This window comes from Malaclemys terrapin, chromosome 2, assembly GCF_027887155.1.
Source record: "Malaclemys terrapin pileata isolate rMalTer1 chromosome 2, rMalTer1.hap1, whole genome shotgun sequence".
NCBI classification, from domain to species: domain Eukaryota; kingdom Metazoa; phylum Chordata; order Testudines; family Emydidae; genus Malaclemys; species Malaclemys terrapin.
The window spans coordinates 60,993,584-61,013,865 of NC_071506.1; the positions used below are offsets into that span (position 1 = coordinate 60,993,584).

Genomic DNA, 20,282 nt, shown 5'->3' on the forward strand with positions numbered 1-20,282 from the left:
GAAGAAATCATTTTGTCCACTCTGTGATTCTTATGATCTATTATTACTTAAAATGGAACAAAATTGAAATACCCACAGACAAGAAGATACTCATGACTAATCAGACAATTCACAGACCCGACTATTAAAATGCAAAACTTCAGGTTTTTTATTTGCCACTCAAATTAATAACAAGAACACAGTTGTCTGAGACTGCTCTCAATGTATTGTCACCACGACTCGTCACCAGCACTACTGAATCACACAACTGTCAGGAGCAAGGGGAAACAGAGATGCTAAGAGAAGATCAGTCAGGATTTCCCTGCATTAGTTGAATGTATTTGTTAAACGAAATCTAGCAATAAGCATAAAAGCATAGTGCAAAACGGAAATCTAGAAGAAACCATCCTAAACTAAATCTCAAAACCAAATGACCACTGACCTGAACTTTAAAACTAAGACCCAGCTCTGTAATAAAGTTAGAGAGAAACAGAATCATACATTTTTGGAGTGTTTTTCGCCTATGAGTCTTCCGCACCTGATATTTCCTCTGGTTTTGCTACACTACTGAAATTCAGCCCTGTAGAGAGGAGCCTCAAAACAGGGTTTAATTGTCACTTAAGCAGTGCACAGGTCTACTGCATAGGGGGGAATATCACTTACAGTGAACTGATTCCTCTGGTCATTCAGCTCAGTCATTTGACATATATTATATATCTATCCATCCATCCATCAGTCTTATTATAGACCTATATACAAGGATATTCAGATCCACAAGGCAGAGCTCAAGTCTGATATTTTGTTCTCCCTTTATGCATATTTCATGCTGATGCTATATGCATGTATTCATATAGGGAGAGCAGACTAATGGAGCTGAGAGCTGCCTTGAGGATCTGACGGGATTTTTTTTTGCCTGTATTAGGGTTGCTGTTGGGGTCCATTAAAGTTCATTCTGGTGAAGAGAGCATGTTGGAATCAAGATACTATGTGGCACTGAGAGGAAGACTTTGCCTCTAGATGTTTTTTGCATAAGATCCAGTCCTCCAAAGCTAAACTCTCATGAGTAAGTCTTACTGACAATAGTAGTCCCATTGACTTCAAAAGAACTATTGAGGTGAGCAAGGCTTGCAGGGCTGAGTCTTGATATTATGGCGGAGGGTGGGGGGAGAAAATCATTTATGTCTTCAACAAAGGGCTAAAATAATTCTAAAGGATCACTACACTGACATTTAGAAATGCCCCTTCACAGAGTATATAAATACAACTGAAAACCAAATGTATAGGAGCAGTAAGTCAGTGTGTGATCTCACATTTCTTTTAATAATCTGTTTTGTCCATGCTCTGTCTACATTGCATACTTAAAATACTTTTACATGACTAGCAATTAGCTAAAACGTAACCAGTTACAGGCCTCTCTGACATTTGATTTAATACTATGTCATGGGCAAATACATTGAGAATCCACAGCTGAAAGAAATAAAAGTATTCAGCAACAGGGGCAGATATAACTACAAGTATGTGAATACAGACAGAAATGTCCCTATGGTAATTCTAGTAGATAGCATAAGGTTACAACCAAGTAATGGAAAATTTTAAAACCCATGAAACAAGAATAACATAGGTCATTCAATTAGCATTTCTCTCCCCAAACAGCTCAATCTTTATTATAGGTTATATCCTCACAGAATTACAGCACTGTAGATACTGACTGCAAAGGGAAATGAAATCGAGTACGGTTTGTGGATGATTTAACTTGAATTTCCTTTTCAGCTAGACACATATGGCTTAGTCCCTTTGAACTATGGTATTTCTTTAGACTCTTGGCTCTATGACGTATTGCTAGTAAGTAACTCATTTGGACTACAAAATATTGCACTCTCTACCTCATCTTAGACAAAATAACTGGAGCAACCAGAGACCCAGACAGACGCTGATCCTAAAGTAACAGAGGATCCTGTGGCACCTTTAAGACTAACAGAAGTATTGGGAGCATAAGCTTTCGTGGGTAAGAACCTCACTTCTTCAGATGCAAGAAGTGAGGTTCTTACCCACGAAAGCTTATGCTCCCAATACTTCTGTTAGTCTTAAAGGTGCCACAGGATCCTCTGTTGCTTTTTACAGATTCAAACTAACACAGCTACCCCTCTGATACTTGATCCTAAAGTGCATGGATTGGACCAGCTATCAGATATCTGCATGAGTAAATCAAAGGAGAGAATTTAGACCCCAAAAAAGACGGTTACTCACCGTTGTAACTGTTGTTCTTCGAGATGTGTTGCTCATATCCATTCCATTAGGTGTGTGCGCGCCGCGTGCACGATCGTCGGAAGATTTTCTACCCTAGCAACACTGGCGGGTCGGCTGTGGAGCCCCCTAGAGTGGCGCCTTCATGGCGCTGAATATATACCCCAGCCGACCCGGCGCCCCCTCAGTTCCTTCTTGCCGGCTACTCCGACAGTGGGGACGGGGGGCGGGTTTGGAATGGATATGAGCAACACATCTCGAAGAACAACAGTTACAACGGTGAGTAACCGTCTTTTCTTCTTCGAGTGCTTGCTCATATCCATTCCATTAGGTGACTCCCAAGCCCAACTTAGGTGGTGGGGTCGGAGTGAGACATTGCTGTGTGCAAAACCGCTGATCCGAAAGCAGCATCGTCTCTGGACTGCTGCACTAGTGCATAGTGAGCTGTAAACGTGTGGACTGATGACCAAACCGCCGCTCTACAAATGTCCTGGATCGGAACATGTGCCAGGAAAGCAGTCGAGGAAGCTTGGGCCCTCGTGGAGTGAGCGGTGAGGTGCGGTGCTGAGACACCTGCCAGGTCATAGCAAGTCCGGATGCAAGACGTAATCCAGGAGGATAGGCGTTGTGAGGAGACCGGTGAGCCTTTCATTCGGTCGGCCACTGCAACGAAGAGTTGCGTCGTCTTTCTAAAGTGCTTTGTGCGGTCAATATAGAAGGCCAGGGCCCTACGTACGTCCAGGGAATGCAAACGTTGATCCTGGCGAGTGGCATGTGGTTTAGGATGAAAGACCGGGAGAAATATATCCTGGTTGATATGAAAAGGAGAAACCACCTTAGGGAGAAAGGCAGGATGTGGACGAAGCTGCACTTTATCCTTGTGAAAAACTGTGTAAGGGGGCTCAGATGTAAGCGCCCTGAGTTCAGAAACGCGCCTTGCTGAGGTGGTGGCTACGAGGAAGGCTGTCTTCCAGGATAGGTACAGAAGTGAACAGGTGGCCAGTGGCTCGAATGGAGGACCTGTGAGCTTGGAGAGAACCAGGTTGAGGTCCCACGTCGGGACGGGCTGACGTTGTTGTGGGTACATCCGGTCTAAGCCCTTGAGGAATCTAACGACCATCGGGTTAGAGAATACCGAGGACGCGAGTTCCCCTGGGTGAAAGGCCGATATAGCGGCCAGGTGAACTCTAATTGAAGATATCGCCAACCCCTGCTGTTTTAGGGAGAGGAGATATTCCAAAATGAGGGGAATGGGTGCCTGCAACGGGGACGTGGCTCGTTGTTCGCACCAACAGGAGAACCGCTTCCACTTGGCCAGGTACGTGGTGCGTGTTGAGGGCTTCCTACTGCTCAGCAGAATCTGTTGGACAGAGAGCGAGCATTGCTGCTCTGCCTGGGTGAACCATGGAGCAGCCACGCCGTGAGGTGGAGTGATTGCAGGTCGGGGTGACGCAACCGGCCGTGGTCCTGAGAGATGAGATCCGGACATAACGGAAGCGGGATCGGAGTCTGAACCGAGAGTTCCAACAGTGTGGTGTACCAATGTTGTCTCGGCCACGCTGGAGCGATCAGAATTACCTGTGCCTGGTCTCTGCGCAATTTGAGCAGTACCTTGTGGACCAGAGGAAACGGAGGGAAGGCATAAAACAGGTGGTCTTTCCAGGGAAGGAGAAACGCATCCGAGAGGGAGCCCGGAGCTCGACCTTGTAGGGAGCAGAACACGTGGCACTTCCTGTTGTCTCGGGATGCAAACAGGTCTATCTGGGGAAACCCCCACCTCCGGAAGATGGAATGTATGATGTCCGGACGGATAGACCACTCGTGTGTCTGGAAGGACCTGCTGAGTCGGTCCGCTAGAGTGTTCTGGACTCCAGGGAGGAACGATGCCGTGAGATGGATTGAGTGGGCGATGCAGAAGTCCCACAGGCGAATGGCCTCTTGGCATAGAACTGATGAACGTGCTCCTCCTTGCTTGTTGATGTAAAACATGGCCGTGGTGTTGTCGATGAGAACTAACACACAACGGCCACGTAGTTGATTGAGAAATGCCTGGCACGCCAGGCGCACCGCCATCAGCTCCCGAACATTGATGTGCAGGGCTAACTGGGGTGCAGTCCACAGGCCCTGGGTATGGTGTCCGTTGAGATGGGCGCCCCAACCCAGAGATGAAGCGTCTGTGACCAGGTGCAGAGAGGGTTGTGGGGTGTGAAAAGGCATCCCCTCGCAGACCACATTGTGATCTAGCCACCAGGTGAGGGAGGTCAGGACCGAGTTCGGGACCGTGACCACCATGTTCAGGCTGTCCCGATGTGGACGGTATATTGATGACACCCAGGTCTGGAGTGGGCGAAGCCGAAGTCTGGCATGCCTGGTTACGTACGTGCAGGAAGCCATGTGACCCAGCAGGGTAAGGCACGACCTCACCGTGGTAGTTGGGAAGGCCTGGAGCCCTTGAATGAGGCTCGTGATGGTGCCAAAGCGGTTGTCTGGCAGGATGGCTTGTGCACGTCTGGAGTCTAGAACTGCGCCGATGAAATCTATTCTCTGGGTAGGTTCTAGAGTAGATTTGTCCTTGTTGAGTAGGATGCCCAACTCGTTGAATGTGTGCACTATTCTGTGGACGTGAGCTTGAACTTGCTCTTTGGTGCGACCGCGTACCAGCCAGTCGTCTAGGTACGGGAACACCTGTATCCCTTGCCGACGAAGGTACGCTGCCACGACAGCCATACATTTCGTGAACACTCTTGGGGCCGAGGATAGGCCGAAGGGAAGGACTGCAAATTGGTAGTGCACCAAGTTTACCACGAATCGCAGGAAGCGTCTGTGAGGTGGGTAAATTGAGATGTGAAAGTATGCGTCTTTCATGTCGAGGGCGGCGAACCAGTCTCCAGGATCGAGGGAGGGGATAATGGCCCCCAAAGAGACCATGCGGAACTTCAACTTTACTACGAATTTGTTGAGTCCGCGCAAGTCCAAGATGGGCCGCAGGCCTCCTTTGGACTTGGGGATCAGGAAGTAACGGGAATAAAATCCCCTGCCCCTTAACTCTACTGGAACCTCCTCTATGGCCCCCATAGCAAGGAGCGTGGAAACCTCCTGTATAAGAAGTTGCTCGTGAGAAGGGTCCCTGAAGAGGGACGGGGAAGGGGGGTGGGAGGGGGGAATAGAAGAAAACTGGATAGTGTATCCCCTCTCCACTGTGCGGAGGACCCAACGGTCCGAAGTTATAAGGGACCAAGCACGGTGGAAGTGGGAGAGACGATCCCGAAAGGAGGGGGCTGGATCCTGGGGGATGACTGGGGCGCCGTCCTCGACCGCACCTTCAAAAGTTCTGCCTGGGGCCTGAAGGTGGTCTAGGTGGCCCCTGATTCTGGCCGGGTTGAGGGCCGGCCCACCTTCTTCTACCACCTCGCCCTCGCCTCCGGGTCGAGTCCTGTCTCTGACGAGGCGGGGGGGGGGGGTAGAAGCGCTGAGGCTGCGGCCTAAATGGTCTGCGCTGAGGGCCCACAACATGCATCCCCAGGGAGCGCATGATTGTTCTCGAGTCCTTGAGGCTCTGCAGACGAGAGTCCGTCTTGTCCGAGAACAATCCATGTCCCTCAAAGGGCAGATCCTGTAGGGTTTGCTGCAGCTCCGGAGGCAAACCCGAAACCTGAAGCCAGGAGATCCTCCGCATAGCGATACCCGAAGCCAGGGTCCTCGCAGCTGAGTCTGCTATGTCCAAGGAGGCCTGCAAGGAGGTCCGAGCCACCTTCTTACCCTCCTCTACCATGGCTCCAAACTCTTCCCTGGACTCTTGGGGAATCAACTCCTTAAACTTCCCCATAGAGTTCCAGGAGTTGAAATTGTAACGGCTCAATAGCGCCTGTTGGTTCGCCGCTCTAAGTTGCAGCCCTCCGGCTGAGTAAACCTTACGGCCAAACAAATCGAGCCGCTTAGCCTCTTTTGATTTAGGCGCTGCAGCCTGCTGGCCGTGGCGCTCTCGTGCGTTCACTGATGCCACCACCAGTGAACACGGTTGGGGGTGGGTATACAAGTACCCGTAGTCCTTAGACGGGACAAAGTACTTCCTTTCCACCCCTCTCGCTGTGGGTGGGATAGAGGCAGGAGTTTGCCATATCATATCCGCATTGGTTTGTATCGTGCGGATCAGGGGTAGCGCCACCCTCGATGGGGCATCCGCTCCGAGGATGTTCACGATAGGGTCCTGTACTTCCACTATCTCCTCCGCCTGCAGGTCCATATTACGGGCCATCCTACGCAGAAGATCCTGGTGAGCCCGAAGATCTATCGGAGGGGGACCCGTACATGAAGTGCCCGCCACTGCCTCATCCGGAGAGGAGGAGGAAGACGCCTCCGGTGGTACTGGATCCAAGGGGGGGTCCTGATCCCCCTGCTCTTGGGCCGGAGCATCACCTGTACTCGGGTCTATGGTGTCAGGTGGCGTGGACACGGAAGCCTCCATGCCCCCTGGCGGAGGTCGAGAGATGGTGGATTCTGGGGCCCTTCTAACCGAGTGACCCGAGCGAGAGGTCGATGGTATTGGAGCCCCTTGCTCCTGGTGGTACGCCCACGGGGTCCAAAATGACCAGTGAGATGGTCCATGGGAGTGGTCCTCTGCCAACTCCTGCCAATGGCCCAAGTTCCGTTCCTCGGCTTGCCCTTGAGGGGGGTATGCCGATCTCGACAGGTCCTCCGAGGAGCGAGACACCGATCTTGACGGCCATGGCGGTGCCGAGAGAGATGAAACGATCCCCGTGTGCTGTGGTGCCGCACGGTACCGGTCCGGAGATGATCTATCTCTGCGCGGTGCCGGCGAACGGTGCCGGGACCGCGATCGGTGCTGATGACCTCGTCGGTGCCGGGAGCCGGATCTGGACCTCGACGAGGACCTGGAGTATGCCCGGTGCCGGGAGCGGCCTCTCGACGTCGAGTGTCGACCGTAGCGGTGCCGAGAACTACGTCTCGACGTTGATCGGTGCCGACGATCATATCGGTGCCGAGACGTAGAGCGATGCCGCGAAGAAGATCTTGGCTGCGAGTACGACCGGTGCTGAGGCGATATTCGGTGCCGGGACTGCGAGCGGCGTGGGGACCTGCTTCGGGACCTGGATCGGTGCCGAGGTTCCAGCCCTTGCGATGGAGGGCGCATCAAGGCAGGTTTCCCCCTCGACTGGACCGGGCGAGTCAACGGTGCAGTCGGTGCCGGTGGTTGAGGCGGTGCCGGCTCCGTGAGAGCTATTAAGTCTCTCGCCGCCGCGAAGGTCTCTGGAGTCGACGGGAGGCACTGTATCACCGCCGGTCTCGGTGGAGACGCTATCTGCACCGGACTCAACGGCCTCGGCGCCGGAGTCGACGGTGCTGGAGGCACCTGTTTCCGGTGCTCCACCGGCGGACGCGGCTCTACCCCCGGCACTGGGGGAGCCGGCGTCTTCGGCACGGATGTCCCCGTCTTATGGGCTTTTTTATGCCCCGGGGATAATGACCGGCGCCGAGGCACTGCTTGCGGTGCCGACGAGGTCCGGTGCCGGGGAGGCTTGTCTGACGCCACTCGCGTGGTCGTCATAGCCGGTGCCGCCGGGGCACTGCGCACCGAGGTGCTAGGTGCCGGGGCCTGACTTGTAGATGGAGCGTCCGGACTAAGTGCCGCCTCCATCAGGAGTTGCCGGAGTCGAAAGTCCCGCTCCTTCTTGGTCCTTGGTCTGAAGGCCTTACAGATCTTGCACTTATCTGTTTGATGGGACTCTCCCAGGCACTTCAGACAGGAGTCGTGCGGGTCGCTCGTGGGCATAGGCTTAGCGCAGGAGGCGCACTGCTTGAAGCCGGGAGCGTTGGGCATGAGCCCGGCCCCGCGGCCGGGGGAGAAAGGGGGAGATGACCCCCTTAATCCCCTGAACTACTTAGAACAACTAAAACAACTTTTAAACTATTTAACTATTTAACTATAAACACTAGAACTATAACTATAACTATCACTGTGATACAACAAACTAAGCTAGGGAGAGTGGAGAACAGCTAAGCAGCGCTCCACAGTTCCAACGACCGTCAGGGGCGGTAAGAAGGAACTGAGGGGGCGCCGGGTCGGCTGGGGTATGTATTCAGCGCCATGAAGGCGCCACTCTAGGGGGCTCCACAGCCGACCCGCCGGTGTTGCTAGGGTAGAAAATCTTCCGACGATCGTGCACGCGGCGCGCACACACCTAATGGAATGGATATGAGCAAGCACTCGAAGAAGAAGTCAAGCTTCTTTGCCTAAAGTTAGGTAGCTAGATCCATATTTAGTAACATAAATAAGTAGCTTGATGTTTAGAAGTACTTAGCACTTACTTCAGTGGAAGCAGCAGATATACAGCACCTCTGAAAATAAGTAGCACTTAAATAGGTGCTTAAACGGCGATTTAGATGTCTAACTTTAGACACCCACCTATAAAAATGTTTGGCCTTAGGCTTTACTAATAATGATGGTAAGCCTGTTCCCCTGGTATTTGGATCAAGTTTTTAGTTTGGCAAATGAGATATATAGGGCTCCGTCACAAAATTTGGATCCGAGTGCAGACTTTTGAATACAGTACTCCAATGTCAGAGGTGTTTGTATCCAGGTTTTTTTTCTTTCTGCCCATCTCCAGGGCCAAATCCTGGGGATCTTAATTAGGGCCTAATCCAGCAAAGCATTTAATTAAGTACTTTGGGCTTATGCTTAACTTTGGGCACATGAGCATTCCCACTGAAGGCACCGTAGTTAATGGAACTGTTTAAGTGTTTCACTGGACCAGGGACTAAGAGCTTGTCTATACAAGGAAATTGATTGGAATAGTTATTGTGGAAAAACTGTGTGTGTGGACTCTTCCAGTATAAGTGTCTATATAGGCAGTTATTCCAGAAAAGCTATAGCACTTTAAATTTATACCTTATCTTACTTCAGAATTGCTTCCCTATATAGACAAGCCCTCAGTTTTTATTCAAACTCAAGAATGGGACGGCTAAAGTATGGAGACCTGCATTTTATGATCTGACTAGTAAACCTTATTTATTAAGGAGCCAAGACCGTAAACACAACACAGCAATACCCATCTTTGCCTGTATGATATACTGACAAAACAGAAAAATCTACTTTGGTGTATCATTTAAAAATACAAAGATGCCAGCTTTTTAACTGTTTAAAGAACACATGATCTTTACTGCATTAATAAGCACTGTAAAATGTTTTATTGTGCATGTATGACAAACATGAGCAATGGTGAATTATCACTTGCTTTTTGCATACTGAAATTCCAGCACTGTGAGAGAAGTGCAGATATTGATACACAAAACAGGCTGTTATTTGTACTTTATCTGTATAATTTATGCTAAAAGATGCACTGGTGTGGTAGTAATTTGAATAGAATCTGACACTATGAGTCTCTCAATTAAATGTACAGAACACAGCTTAATTTTCATTTATTTCTGTTTGTTTCTGAAATTTAAATATACTATTACAATAATACATAAAGTGTATTTGTGCTCATGGGAAATTAAGCATGAGAATAACATTATGCTCTTTTTCTTATGGTTTATTTTCTTCAAAATACCTTTTGAAATTAAAAATAATTGAATGCAGAAAGCTATCAGCATTTCCAGCATTTGAGGTCTCAGGGCACATGGTCTCTCGTGGCTACTTGACTATTTATTTAATCATGCCATAAGAAGTGGGTAAAGGATAGGGACATGTTGGTCTCTAAGGTCATTTGCATAAAAACTATTTTATCATCCATATGTAATTACTTGGTTATTTATGTATCAGAGGGGTAGCCCTGTTAGTCTGGATCTGTAAAAGCAGCAAAGAGTCCTGTGGCACCTTATAGACTAACAGACGAATTGGAGCATGAGCTTTTGTGGGTGAATACCCACTTCGTCGAATGCATCCGACGAAGTGGGTATTCACCCACGAAAGCTCATGCTCATGCTCTGTTAGTCTATAAGGTGCCACAGGACTCTTTGCTGCTTTTGGTGATTTATGCATCTATTCTTTATTTTTCATATGGGAGATCGGGTTGCTGCTCTTTGGACCACACTATGTTGGTGACCATTGCAACTGAAATACAGAAATTATTCTAAACTAATTATAATACAAATAAATCAATCCAGATATCATTTGTGGCCTACAGGAAGTTGTGTAATTTACCACTTTCAGTCTATTTTAATAGGGTATGTCTATTCAAAGATGCATGTCTCTTTCTCAGGTGCAGTAGTCCGGATTGTGGCAAACTATCCTTAGGAATTAGTAAAAAATGTTACCGGTCTTGGAGGCGATCCCTTTCTTCCAGCAGATACACAGGAGGATGGCCATTACTTACGCATCAAGAAAATCCTTCCAGATGCCGGAAGGGTTGTGGTAAGTAGCAATGAGAGTTAGGGAGGGCTGTAGGAGATTCAGTTATTAGAAATAAAGGTAGCTGGGCTTGAGAAGAGACATTGTGAAATGATTAAATATCAATGGAATATGGCAAAAACCCGATGGATAGAAATCGGAAAGGACAGATTAAGTTGATGAAGGTCTGGACAAAGTCAATGAGTTACATTAACTCCATTGGAATTATACAATATATTTATCAATAATTTGAGGAGGACATAGTGGCAGGGATGAGATAGACCCTTTCAGTACTCTGTATACAAGGGCATGTGGAGTAGAAGAAAAACTACCCAACATCACCCACTGTAATCATTTATTCATGAAGGAGTAAAGGATTAGCAACTCAAGGGCTAATCCATTCATTCCAGTCTGATGTAGAAGTTGTATCAACAATACCTTATGGCTAAATGGTATCAAAGGTGGCTGCTAGATTTAATATCACCTGGGCCACGTGGCTTATTCAGCTCTAAGAGGAGATCATCAACAGTGCTACTAAATCTGTTCGTTTTCCATATCCAGGTCTGAAATTAAGCTAACCAGAGTCAAGGATATTATTTAGATATTATCAGAGTTGCTTTGTTGTAATCTTCTCAGTAATCACTCCTAAATATGGGAGATTAAATCTTTGTCAGTAGCTCGCAAGATTATCAGTGTTGAATGACAGTTTATTGAACAGGATTTAATCAGTGCCCTGTTGAGCACACCTGGCAACTTACTCTCACAGAGGGCCCAATGTTTCCTTGCTGGTCTGAACCAGACAAAACAGACATGAACCAGATATGTGATGTGGCCCAACACAATTCAGCACTGCATCAAGATATACTGGCTGAAACTGAAACCTAGAAGATGCTGCAGTTGACCCCTGAGTGTATTGCTCTGAAATCTCAATAGCTGATTGCTCAGCCCAGATTGCTGGACGGAGGCAAGCCACAAAAGGTCTGGTGTTCAAGTTTCACAGAGCCTGTGATGGAGGCATAGAACACTTTCTGTACCTTTAACAGCAGATAAGAGAATAAGGCTTCAAAAATTTCAGTTGCTCAAGCTCTGCCAAGACGTCCACCACCAATGTTATAGTGACCTTCTATTTTGCTTTATTTGTTGCAAATCATGTGTAAGCCATGGTGCCCCCAGAGTGAAGGCCAGGCAAGAAGGCATTTGGGGTTACTGCAATAGTGGTTGCAAAGAGCATGTATTGCAAAATTCCACCTGGCGTTTGATACTGTGGTCTGTCAGCAAACCAGTATATCCAGTAGTTCACTAGAGCTCTCTGGAAATTTTCAGGTTCTATTAACAATCCCATCAAAAGAAGGCCCTCAGCCAAACAGGATAGAAATATTTCAGCCTCAGGTAGGAATGATTTTGCTCCGTGTTATTTTCAGAACCAGATTAATTCCCAGCTTCTCCTGGCATAAACTCAGGCACAGAACAACAGAAGCAAAATGTTGACTTAGGGTAGGTCTATACTTACCTCTGGGTCCGGTGGTAAGCAATCGATCTTCTGGGATCGATCCCGGAAGTGCTCGCCATCGACGCCGGTACTCCTGCTCCGTGAGAGGAGTACCCAGAATCGACGGGGGAGCCTGCTTGCTGCGTCTGGACCCGCAGTAAGTTCGAACTAAGGTATTTCGACTTCACCTACGTTATTCACGTAGCTGAAGTTGCGTATCTTAGTTCGAAGTGGGGGGTTAGTGTGGACCAGGCCTGGGAGGGAGGCAACAAAGGAGAAAAGTAGCGGCAACCTTCCGTCTGCTGAAGATCTAAGTGGACCTGCAGGCAGGCAGGCAGAATACCCCAGAAACAGACAGTGTTGGCAGGGGAAGAGGACATAGCCCCCATAGCAAGGAAATGAGCAGTTTCAGTGAATTCCTGTTGCCCTCCCACACTGAAAACCCAGAGAGATGTTGGGGTGGAATCCCCCAGGGGAATAATAGCCCAGTCCACTGCAGAGGGTACACATTACACTTACTGTGTTGGCAGGGCTGAATCTGGCTCATATGTTATTCTAAAGGAAGATCATTTTTCTTCCTTAACTACTATGAGAAATGACACTACTCAAAAAACTATTCAGTCCAAAGTCTTAGTACCTTTTCCAGAACAGACCAGTGCCCAGTGCTGTAAAATGTACGACTTGATATTTTATTATGAATCTGTTCTCACCAATAGTGTTCTTATCATTGGTGACAACAGGAGTTACACGCATGCACAGAGGGGGGAAACTGACCCAAAAGTATTCAGCCTCAGGGACCTCAAAAACTAAACCAAAACAACCCTCCAAACTCCTAGGACAAAGTGAGAAAGATCTATGACAAAATGGTCTATGACCTTACGAATGACAATTGTTTCTTTCACATAATAAATAGTTTGCTGTCATGAGAGGTAAGGAGCAGAATTTTAAATCTATATGTAGAGTCTTTCATCTGCATTGTAGCTCCTAAAGAAACCCTTTCTCATACAAAGTGATACCTTTAAGACTGTAACAAAACTAACTACTCATTGGGTAAGTTTGCATGACTATGTTATATAAAGATCACAAAAATAGTGGTAGTTTGTTGTTATTATTGATTTATAGTTTCAAATAGCTACTGAAATGCCTAAAAACAACTGAAATATGAGCCCATGAATTTGATGCAGGGTTTCCCTCATTTTTTAATCAAGGATATTTAATTTTTAACCATGCGGGATTAAACTCTAGGATGGCATTTTGGGAGTGTGAGGAGAAAAAGCTTTAGGCAGCAGGTATTATAAGCTAGCATGGTTCTTTTTAGATGGCAGAAAGAGAAAAAATCCTTTATAGACCACCTAGAAACATTACCAGAGAAACTACTTGTGCTGTTAGTTAATGGTAAAACAAAACATTTCCTACCCATTAAAGTAAAAATCATGTATTGAATCTGACTCCAGAGATGATGCAGTATGATAAGAAAAGCCAAAACTGATATGCAGAATGCTAACTCCTGTGAGGAAATAAGAAGAATGCTTCACTAATGTTGTCATAGTAAACTGGGCTGGTCAACACCAGGTTTGGTGAAGAGATTCAGTTTTCAGAACATTTTTTTCAGTTATTCTTTTACATGTCATTATTTAACTTAAGAGATTGATGAAAACAGGGACATGATGAATATACCCAGTCTCTATTTGGTTTATCAATGACTCTAGAAACTATGCCAGATTGGTCTTTGTTAAAATCATAGGCAGGAAACAAACTAAAGTTTGCCTACTTAACATGATCACTGCCACATGGCAGAGGCCATTTTACATATGACCTTGCCATTTCTCCTTGTCCAAGCACTGCTTCACCACTCTTCCATTAAAAACACATTCCCACCAACCCTTCTGACCTACAAAACCATGACTACCCACCTTCCTTTGTGAATCTCACCCATAATTCCTCCCAGCCCCAGAACCACACCCCCATTATTTGCTCACCTGCTACCCCTCCAGCAGTGTACATACACATCATACTTATTTCCAACAAATATTGAAGCATGGTAACCAGTGCACAATGATTCACAACCATCAGGAATTGTCCCAACTCTAAAAAAATATTCTTTCCCCCTTGTTTACTCTTGTATTTCTACTTTCCCTAATTGCTTCAGTTTGCTTCCTTGGTTTGCTTGAAAGCCACTGCAGTAGGGTTTCCAAAAAGTAAAAGTCACATCAAACATTTATTTCTGCTATTTTACTGCTCCTGATAATAAGGGCCGGAAACTACAGTCCTTACACAGGCAAATCTCCCACTAAGATAAGTAAATGGGCATTTTACCTGAGTGTGGCGTGCAGGATGCGGCCCTAATTCTTTGTAACAGTTCTGTTGAAACAACAGCAACAAGAAGTTTCATTTTGAATAGTACCTGCTTTTGATATCTTGTCTAGAACACACTTAAGACGACATTGTCATGGTAGGTTTCATAATTTAAAAAAATATTTTTACTCTACCCTTGTTCATAAATAAAGTCCCGGCCTGGAAGGATTAACACTGAAAACTGTAGGCCAATTTTAGCCTTCATTATGACTTACATCAATGAAAATCTTTCCACTGAATTCAGTGGTTATTGGAGAGGGCCCTCAGTCATTAGAGCTTTGTCCTCATATGTCATATCTGAATTTACTTTTGTTTCTTTATCTTTCCCGCCCCGCCACACACTGGTTTATTGTTGTAGGGTTGCTCATGAGTGCCAAACTGCTGACACTGATTTTTTTTTTTTTTTTAAAGAAAAAACATAGCATTGAAGTATTTGCTACATACATGCTCAGGCACACACGTACACAGCACACACAAGCATGCACACAAGTAATTTTCAAAAACAGGAGGTCTACAATCTTCAAAAACCTACATCTCTTGAGTTTGGCACCCAGAAATGGAGCCATTCCAAATTAGTGGATACTTTTTAAATTTAGGCCTTAACCAATTTACACACACAAATGCAGGCGCATGTGTGTTGTGCACATTTTTCACATGTTCCTCAGCTCCACTCCATGAATCTTTGGCCCATTAAGAATTACATGGACTTTTCAAACAAACAGAGAGGAAAAAGTCAAATTTGGGGTCTGCCAAACTCTGACAGTGTCCTTTTAAGAAGAAAAATAAAAAACACATGACATCCCATTATTCCATCAACGCCGATGTCATAATAGTGATAGTCTAATACAGGGCTAGCATTTCTGATGCTCATACTGATCTTTGATCATATTGCAAACACTCTTGAAAGAAAACTTTTGGAACAGTTATTCACAATGCAAAATTAACTTAAATCACACCATGCTTTTAGAATTGCCGTCAGACAAACAAAAGAACCCTGACGCTTGCATAGCCCAGTGTGCATAGAGAAAAGGCTAACCAAGAGCAACCGTACATTCCAGATGTGTGACAGATACGGCAGTAAAACTACAGTAGGTAAGTCTCAAGCAACAGCTGCCTATGCAATGGTTGTAAATTGCATGTGACATATAGATTCAGATTTTCAACATTGCATAAAGGTAACTGTGTGGATTTGTTTGCCACTAATGTGTAAATACCTGATGTGTGCAGACATGGCCAATTAGACATGTGTCTGATATCTAGCTGACCACATGCATGAGCGCCTCAGGTATTTGCTTCCACATATTGGGTGCACTGGCACATAAGTTAGGCACAAGAAAATATATGCACACGCCTGTGGATTCCTAAGTTTGAGAGTCTGGCCCACAATACATTTTTAATCAAATGTATTAATTCATGGACTTTATTGAAATCACACTGAGTTGTGTTTCCATATTTCTGAGATAATGGTTTGCCTCTGCATTTTTTTTAAAACAAAATTTCCTTCAATATTATATCCCATTTGGACCCCAGCTGCATGCAAATACACTTTGAGATATCATTAACACTAACCTGGGAAGTAGCTGCAGTTGTGCTAATTTCCTTACCACTCCCAGGTTCACACTCATTGCTTGTTGCTGCTTCTGTAGTTTCTGCCTTCTTTACATTCATTTCCAGAGAAACGGACGGCCCTACTTGGCCCAACCCATCACTCAGTTGGGTCAAACTTGGGCCGCTTGCTTGCCGTGATTTGGCCTTATACCAACTAGGGTAAAACAAGGGATCGATGGTTTCTGCTGTTGATGGCATTTGTGTTTCAGACTCCGCAGTCTGTCGAGCACCACTTGGCACAACCTCACCCTTCATCAGGATAGATAAAGTAAAAACAAAAAAACACACAAGCAGAGTGCACTATGTTACCTTCCTGTGTTCAGCCCGTATTTCTCTGCATGCCATGTTTGTTTTTATCTCACTGCAAAGAATTTATTGTTTGAGGTCCAAAAGAATTATAACTGAAATACAGAGCAAAAGTGTCTAGCATTTGGATAATATATGTATGGAAAATACAAACACTGGGTCAAATCCTGCAGCCCCACTCAGCAAAACTTCCCATTAGCTTCAAAGGGAACCTTGGTTGAGAAAAGACTGAAGGAGATGTTCCTTTCATTAATTTCATTACACACTTTGGGCCTGATTCTCTTCTCAAGTATAAATTAGGAATAACTCCACCGAAGTCAGTGAAGTCACATGATAGTTAAAAATGGTCTGAGAGGAGAATGAGGTTCTTTATTTTAGAGATATTGCCTAAAAACTACCTAGTGTACAGAAATGTCTAAGTGCCAATCTGGAGGTTCTTACTCAGTTACCTGACTTCATACTCAAGTGAGCTCCCATCTCTGTGTAATCACTGAGCTAAACTATATTACACAATGCGTAAGAACTTCCAGTACTGGCCTCACACATTGAAGATGACATATGTGGGGTCTTACCCACTGCCTACTGAAGTCAATTGGAGTCTTTTAAATCATTTCCTTGGGTCTGGGATTGGGACAATAATTTATTTTTAAAAATAAATATACAGAATTGTATCACTCAACATTGATTCTGTTGACATGAGCAGGTAGAATAAACAGACTATAATGACAATAGAGATAAATGCTTGCCCACCACACAACTGTTTATATATAATAGTTGACTGTAATTATACCTATCGATGACTGGAGCAGCTGACAGAACTGCACCCTCTCTATCAATGTCAAGTCTTTCCAGACTAGCCAACTGCAGGTTTTGACCACATGGTACCATTAGTACAGATGACTAGATATTACAACATTTTTACTTTGCTTTCCCTAGGCCAACAGGAAAAAGCTAAACTGCAAGCATCCTGCACACTGCATCCCCCACATGCCAGTCTGACCAACTCATAATGGCTTTTTAAAATTACTAATGGGCTAGACCAGCATGTCTCTATATTCTTTTTCACTCAGGAGGTGTCGGACTTCACAAAATTATGAGGCAGTTCAGTTTCTAATTAGGCCTGGTCTACATATGAAGTTAAATTAGTGCAACTCTGCATGTGAACACTCTTAAATCAGTTTAAATTTGCTTATTTAGATTTAGATTAAGTTGGTAAAGAATCAAGTTAAATAGATATATGCCATTTCTAAACTGATTTAAGAATATCCACAGAGAACAGGCACAAACCTGTGTAAGCCCTCAAATAGATCAAAGAAGGCATACATCTAGATAATTTATTCCCCCCTCCCACCCTGGTTCTGTTAAATCAGAACTTTGCCATAAACACGGACTCTTTATTTGCTTCCTTGTTTGTGCACCATTGTCAATGACCTCAGCATGGTGCTGGAGTCAGGACTTAACTGGAGTTGCAGAAGAGATTAAGTTGTCCTGCTTGGTAAGTTAATTGCCGATATTGATAGCTGAAGGATATTAGCAGGTATTGTTTTGGTGTAGATCTCACAAAGTATCAGTCATTGGTGTTTTATTTTAATTGTATTCCAGGAGAGAAAGTACAAAGATATCAAACATATCCTAAATACATGGCTTCAAATATAAAGATATTTCAAATCCAGAACGTGTTTGGGCTGCCATTCCATAACAAACAGACTTACTTCTCTGCATCTAACACTATGAGACGTGAACTTCTAAATGATATCCCCAGTGACAAGACCACCAAAGGAAGGTAAATGTCATTCATAGGAACAAAAGTTTAGAGAGGTCAGGTAATATGGCTTATGAATTCTTCAGAAGGCATGCTAAATGTGAAGTTCTCTTGGTATACATGTTTTTACTTCTCATCTCAGTTATAACTGTTAGTTTCTACTAAGCAAAAGAACAAACAACAAAACCGAGCGTCGAGTTGTCAGTCCTTAAGGGTTTTGCTCCAAAATGAAATCTTAGTAACCAAATGTTCCTTGATTTACATAAGAGAACACTGTTTGTTTTTTTAAACCAATGAACTCACACACATACACAGCTTGAATATAAGCAATGGCAGTAAAATCTTTGCTTTCTTCCTTGAATGGGCTATATTTTTGACATGTTTCTGACATATGTTTCAGCATCTATCGGGTCAGATTAGATCATTCATAGTGCTCTAGAATGGAGGAAACATTCAGCATAGCTGATGGGCCGGAGAATAGTTGGATGCAATTACCTGACTAACTGAGGCAGCTGGTGGTAATGATGGGGCTGATTCAGTCTGAGGGCCTCCTGTTGTGCTCTTGGGTTCTGAGTCTAGCTGAGATACTTTCTCAGCTACCTCTTCCTCCTCACCAGATGACTCTGTGCGGACTTCATCAAACTCTTCACCTTCCATCACCTCATCTTCCTCATTACCCTCCTCCTCTAATAAACATACATGTAAGCACAGCACTAGGTTAACACAACAATACATGGGGTACGCTCTTTATACAACACAGAGATTTAGAAATATGAAGTTACTATGGTAACTATACAGTAGGTCTACTGATAGCTAAAGGGACCCACAGTGACGGTTTTCTCAAGGGACAGTACAGCTTTAATTTCAGCTGACGCCCACAGGGCCAAGACTGGAATCTGCCCTGGATGCATGCGAAAGGAAGGAAGATGATGCAAGAGAGAGACAGAGACCAAGGAGGAGCCGTCTCCCCACATGTTGCATCTCTGTGCACAGGCCTTCAGCACAAGGACTGGGCAAGCCGGCCAGTGCCACCAACAGTGTAGGCTCCCCACAGGTGCTGGGGACAGGAACACACACTGTATTCTGCCACAGGGTGTTGTAGCAGTTGCATTCCCCCTGCCTGAGGTAAAAAAGTAGTGCTGGCAATTAATCGCAGTTAACTCACGCAATTAACTCAAAACAATTAATTGTGATTAAAAAAATTAATCGTGATTAATCACATTTTTAATCACATTGTTAAACAGCAGAATACCAATTGAAATTTATTAAATATTTTGGGATGTTTTTCTACATTTTCAAATATATTGATTTCAATTACAACATAGAATACAAAGTGTACAGTGCTCACTTTATATTATTGATTACAAATATTTGCACTGTAAAATGATAAACAAAAGAAACAGCATTTTTCAGTTCACCTCATACAAGTACTGTAGTGCAATCTGTTTATCGTAAAAGTGCAACTTACAAATGTAGATTTTTTTTGTTCCATAACTGCACTCAAAAACAAAACAATGTAAAACTTCAGAGCCTACAAGTCCACTCAGTCCTACTTCTCGTTCAGCCAATTGCTAAGACAAACAAGTTTGTTTACATTTACGGGAGATAATGCTGCCCACTTCTTATTTACAATGTCAGCAGAAAGTGAGAACAGGCGTTTGCATGGGACCTTTGTAGCCGGCATTTCAAGGTATTTATGTGCCAGATATGCTAAACATTCGTATGTCCCTTCATGCTTCAGCCATCATTCCAGAGGACATGCTTTCATGCATCTGACGTTCGTTAAAAATAATGCATTAATTAGATTTGTAACTGAACTCCTTGGGGGAGAAATGTATGTGTCCTGCTCTGTTTTACCTGCATTTTGCCATATATTTCATGTTATAGCAGTCTCGGATGATGACCCAGCACATGTTCATTTTAAGAATACTTTCACTGCAGATCTGACAAAACACAAAGAAGATTGTGGGATTGAGAGATTTCTAAAGCACAGCACTCAACCCAAAGTTTAAGAATCTGAAGTGCATTCCAAAATCTGAGGGATGAGTTGTGGAACATGCTTTCAGGAGTCTTAAAAGAGCAACTGTCCTCTGGAATAGTGGTTGAAGCATGAAGGGACATATAAATCTTTATCGCATCTTGCACATAAATATCTTGCGATGCCGGCTACAACAATGCCATGAGAATACCTG

The 20,282-nt window shown here is 44.9% G+C and overlaps 1 protein-coding gene across 6 annotated transcripts in view; it reads right to left on the minus strand.

Annotated features, from left to right (window-relative positions):
• The window catches only part of TRIM55 (tripartite motif containing 55), a 62,003-nt gene that overhangs the window by 14,382 nt on the left and 27,339 nt on the right, over positions 1–20,282 (minus strand). For 2 of the 6 annotated variants that reach the window (XM_054018816.1, XM_054018820.1), the window contains exons 8-10: positions 18,586–18,776; positions 15,984–16,271; positions 14,376–14,420 (exon numbers count right to left, since the gene is read on the minus strand). In XM_054018816.1, the coding sequence (XP_053874791.1) occupies positions 14,376–14,420; positions 15,984–16,271; positions 18,586–18,776 (524 nt within the window). Of the gene's footprint in view, positions 1–13,475; positions 13,567–14,375; positions 14,421–15,983; positions 16,272–18,585; positions 18,777–20,282 lie in introns of all 6 variants that reach the window. The other 4 variants (XM_054018817.1, XM_054018819.1, XM_054018818.1 and 1 more) reach the window with 4 other exon arrangements.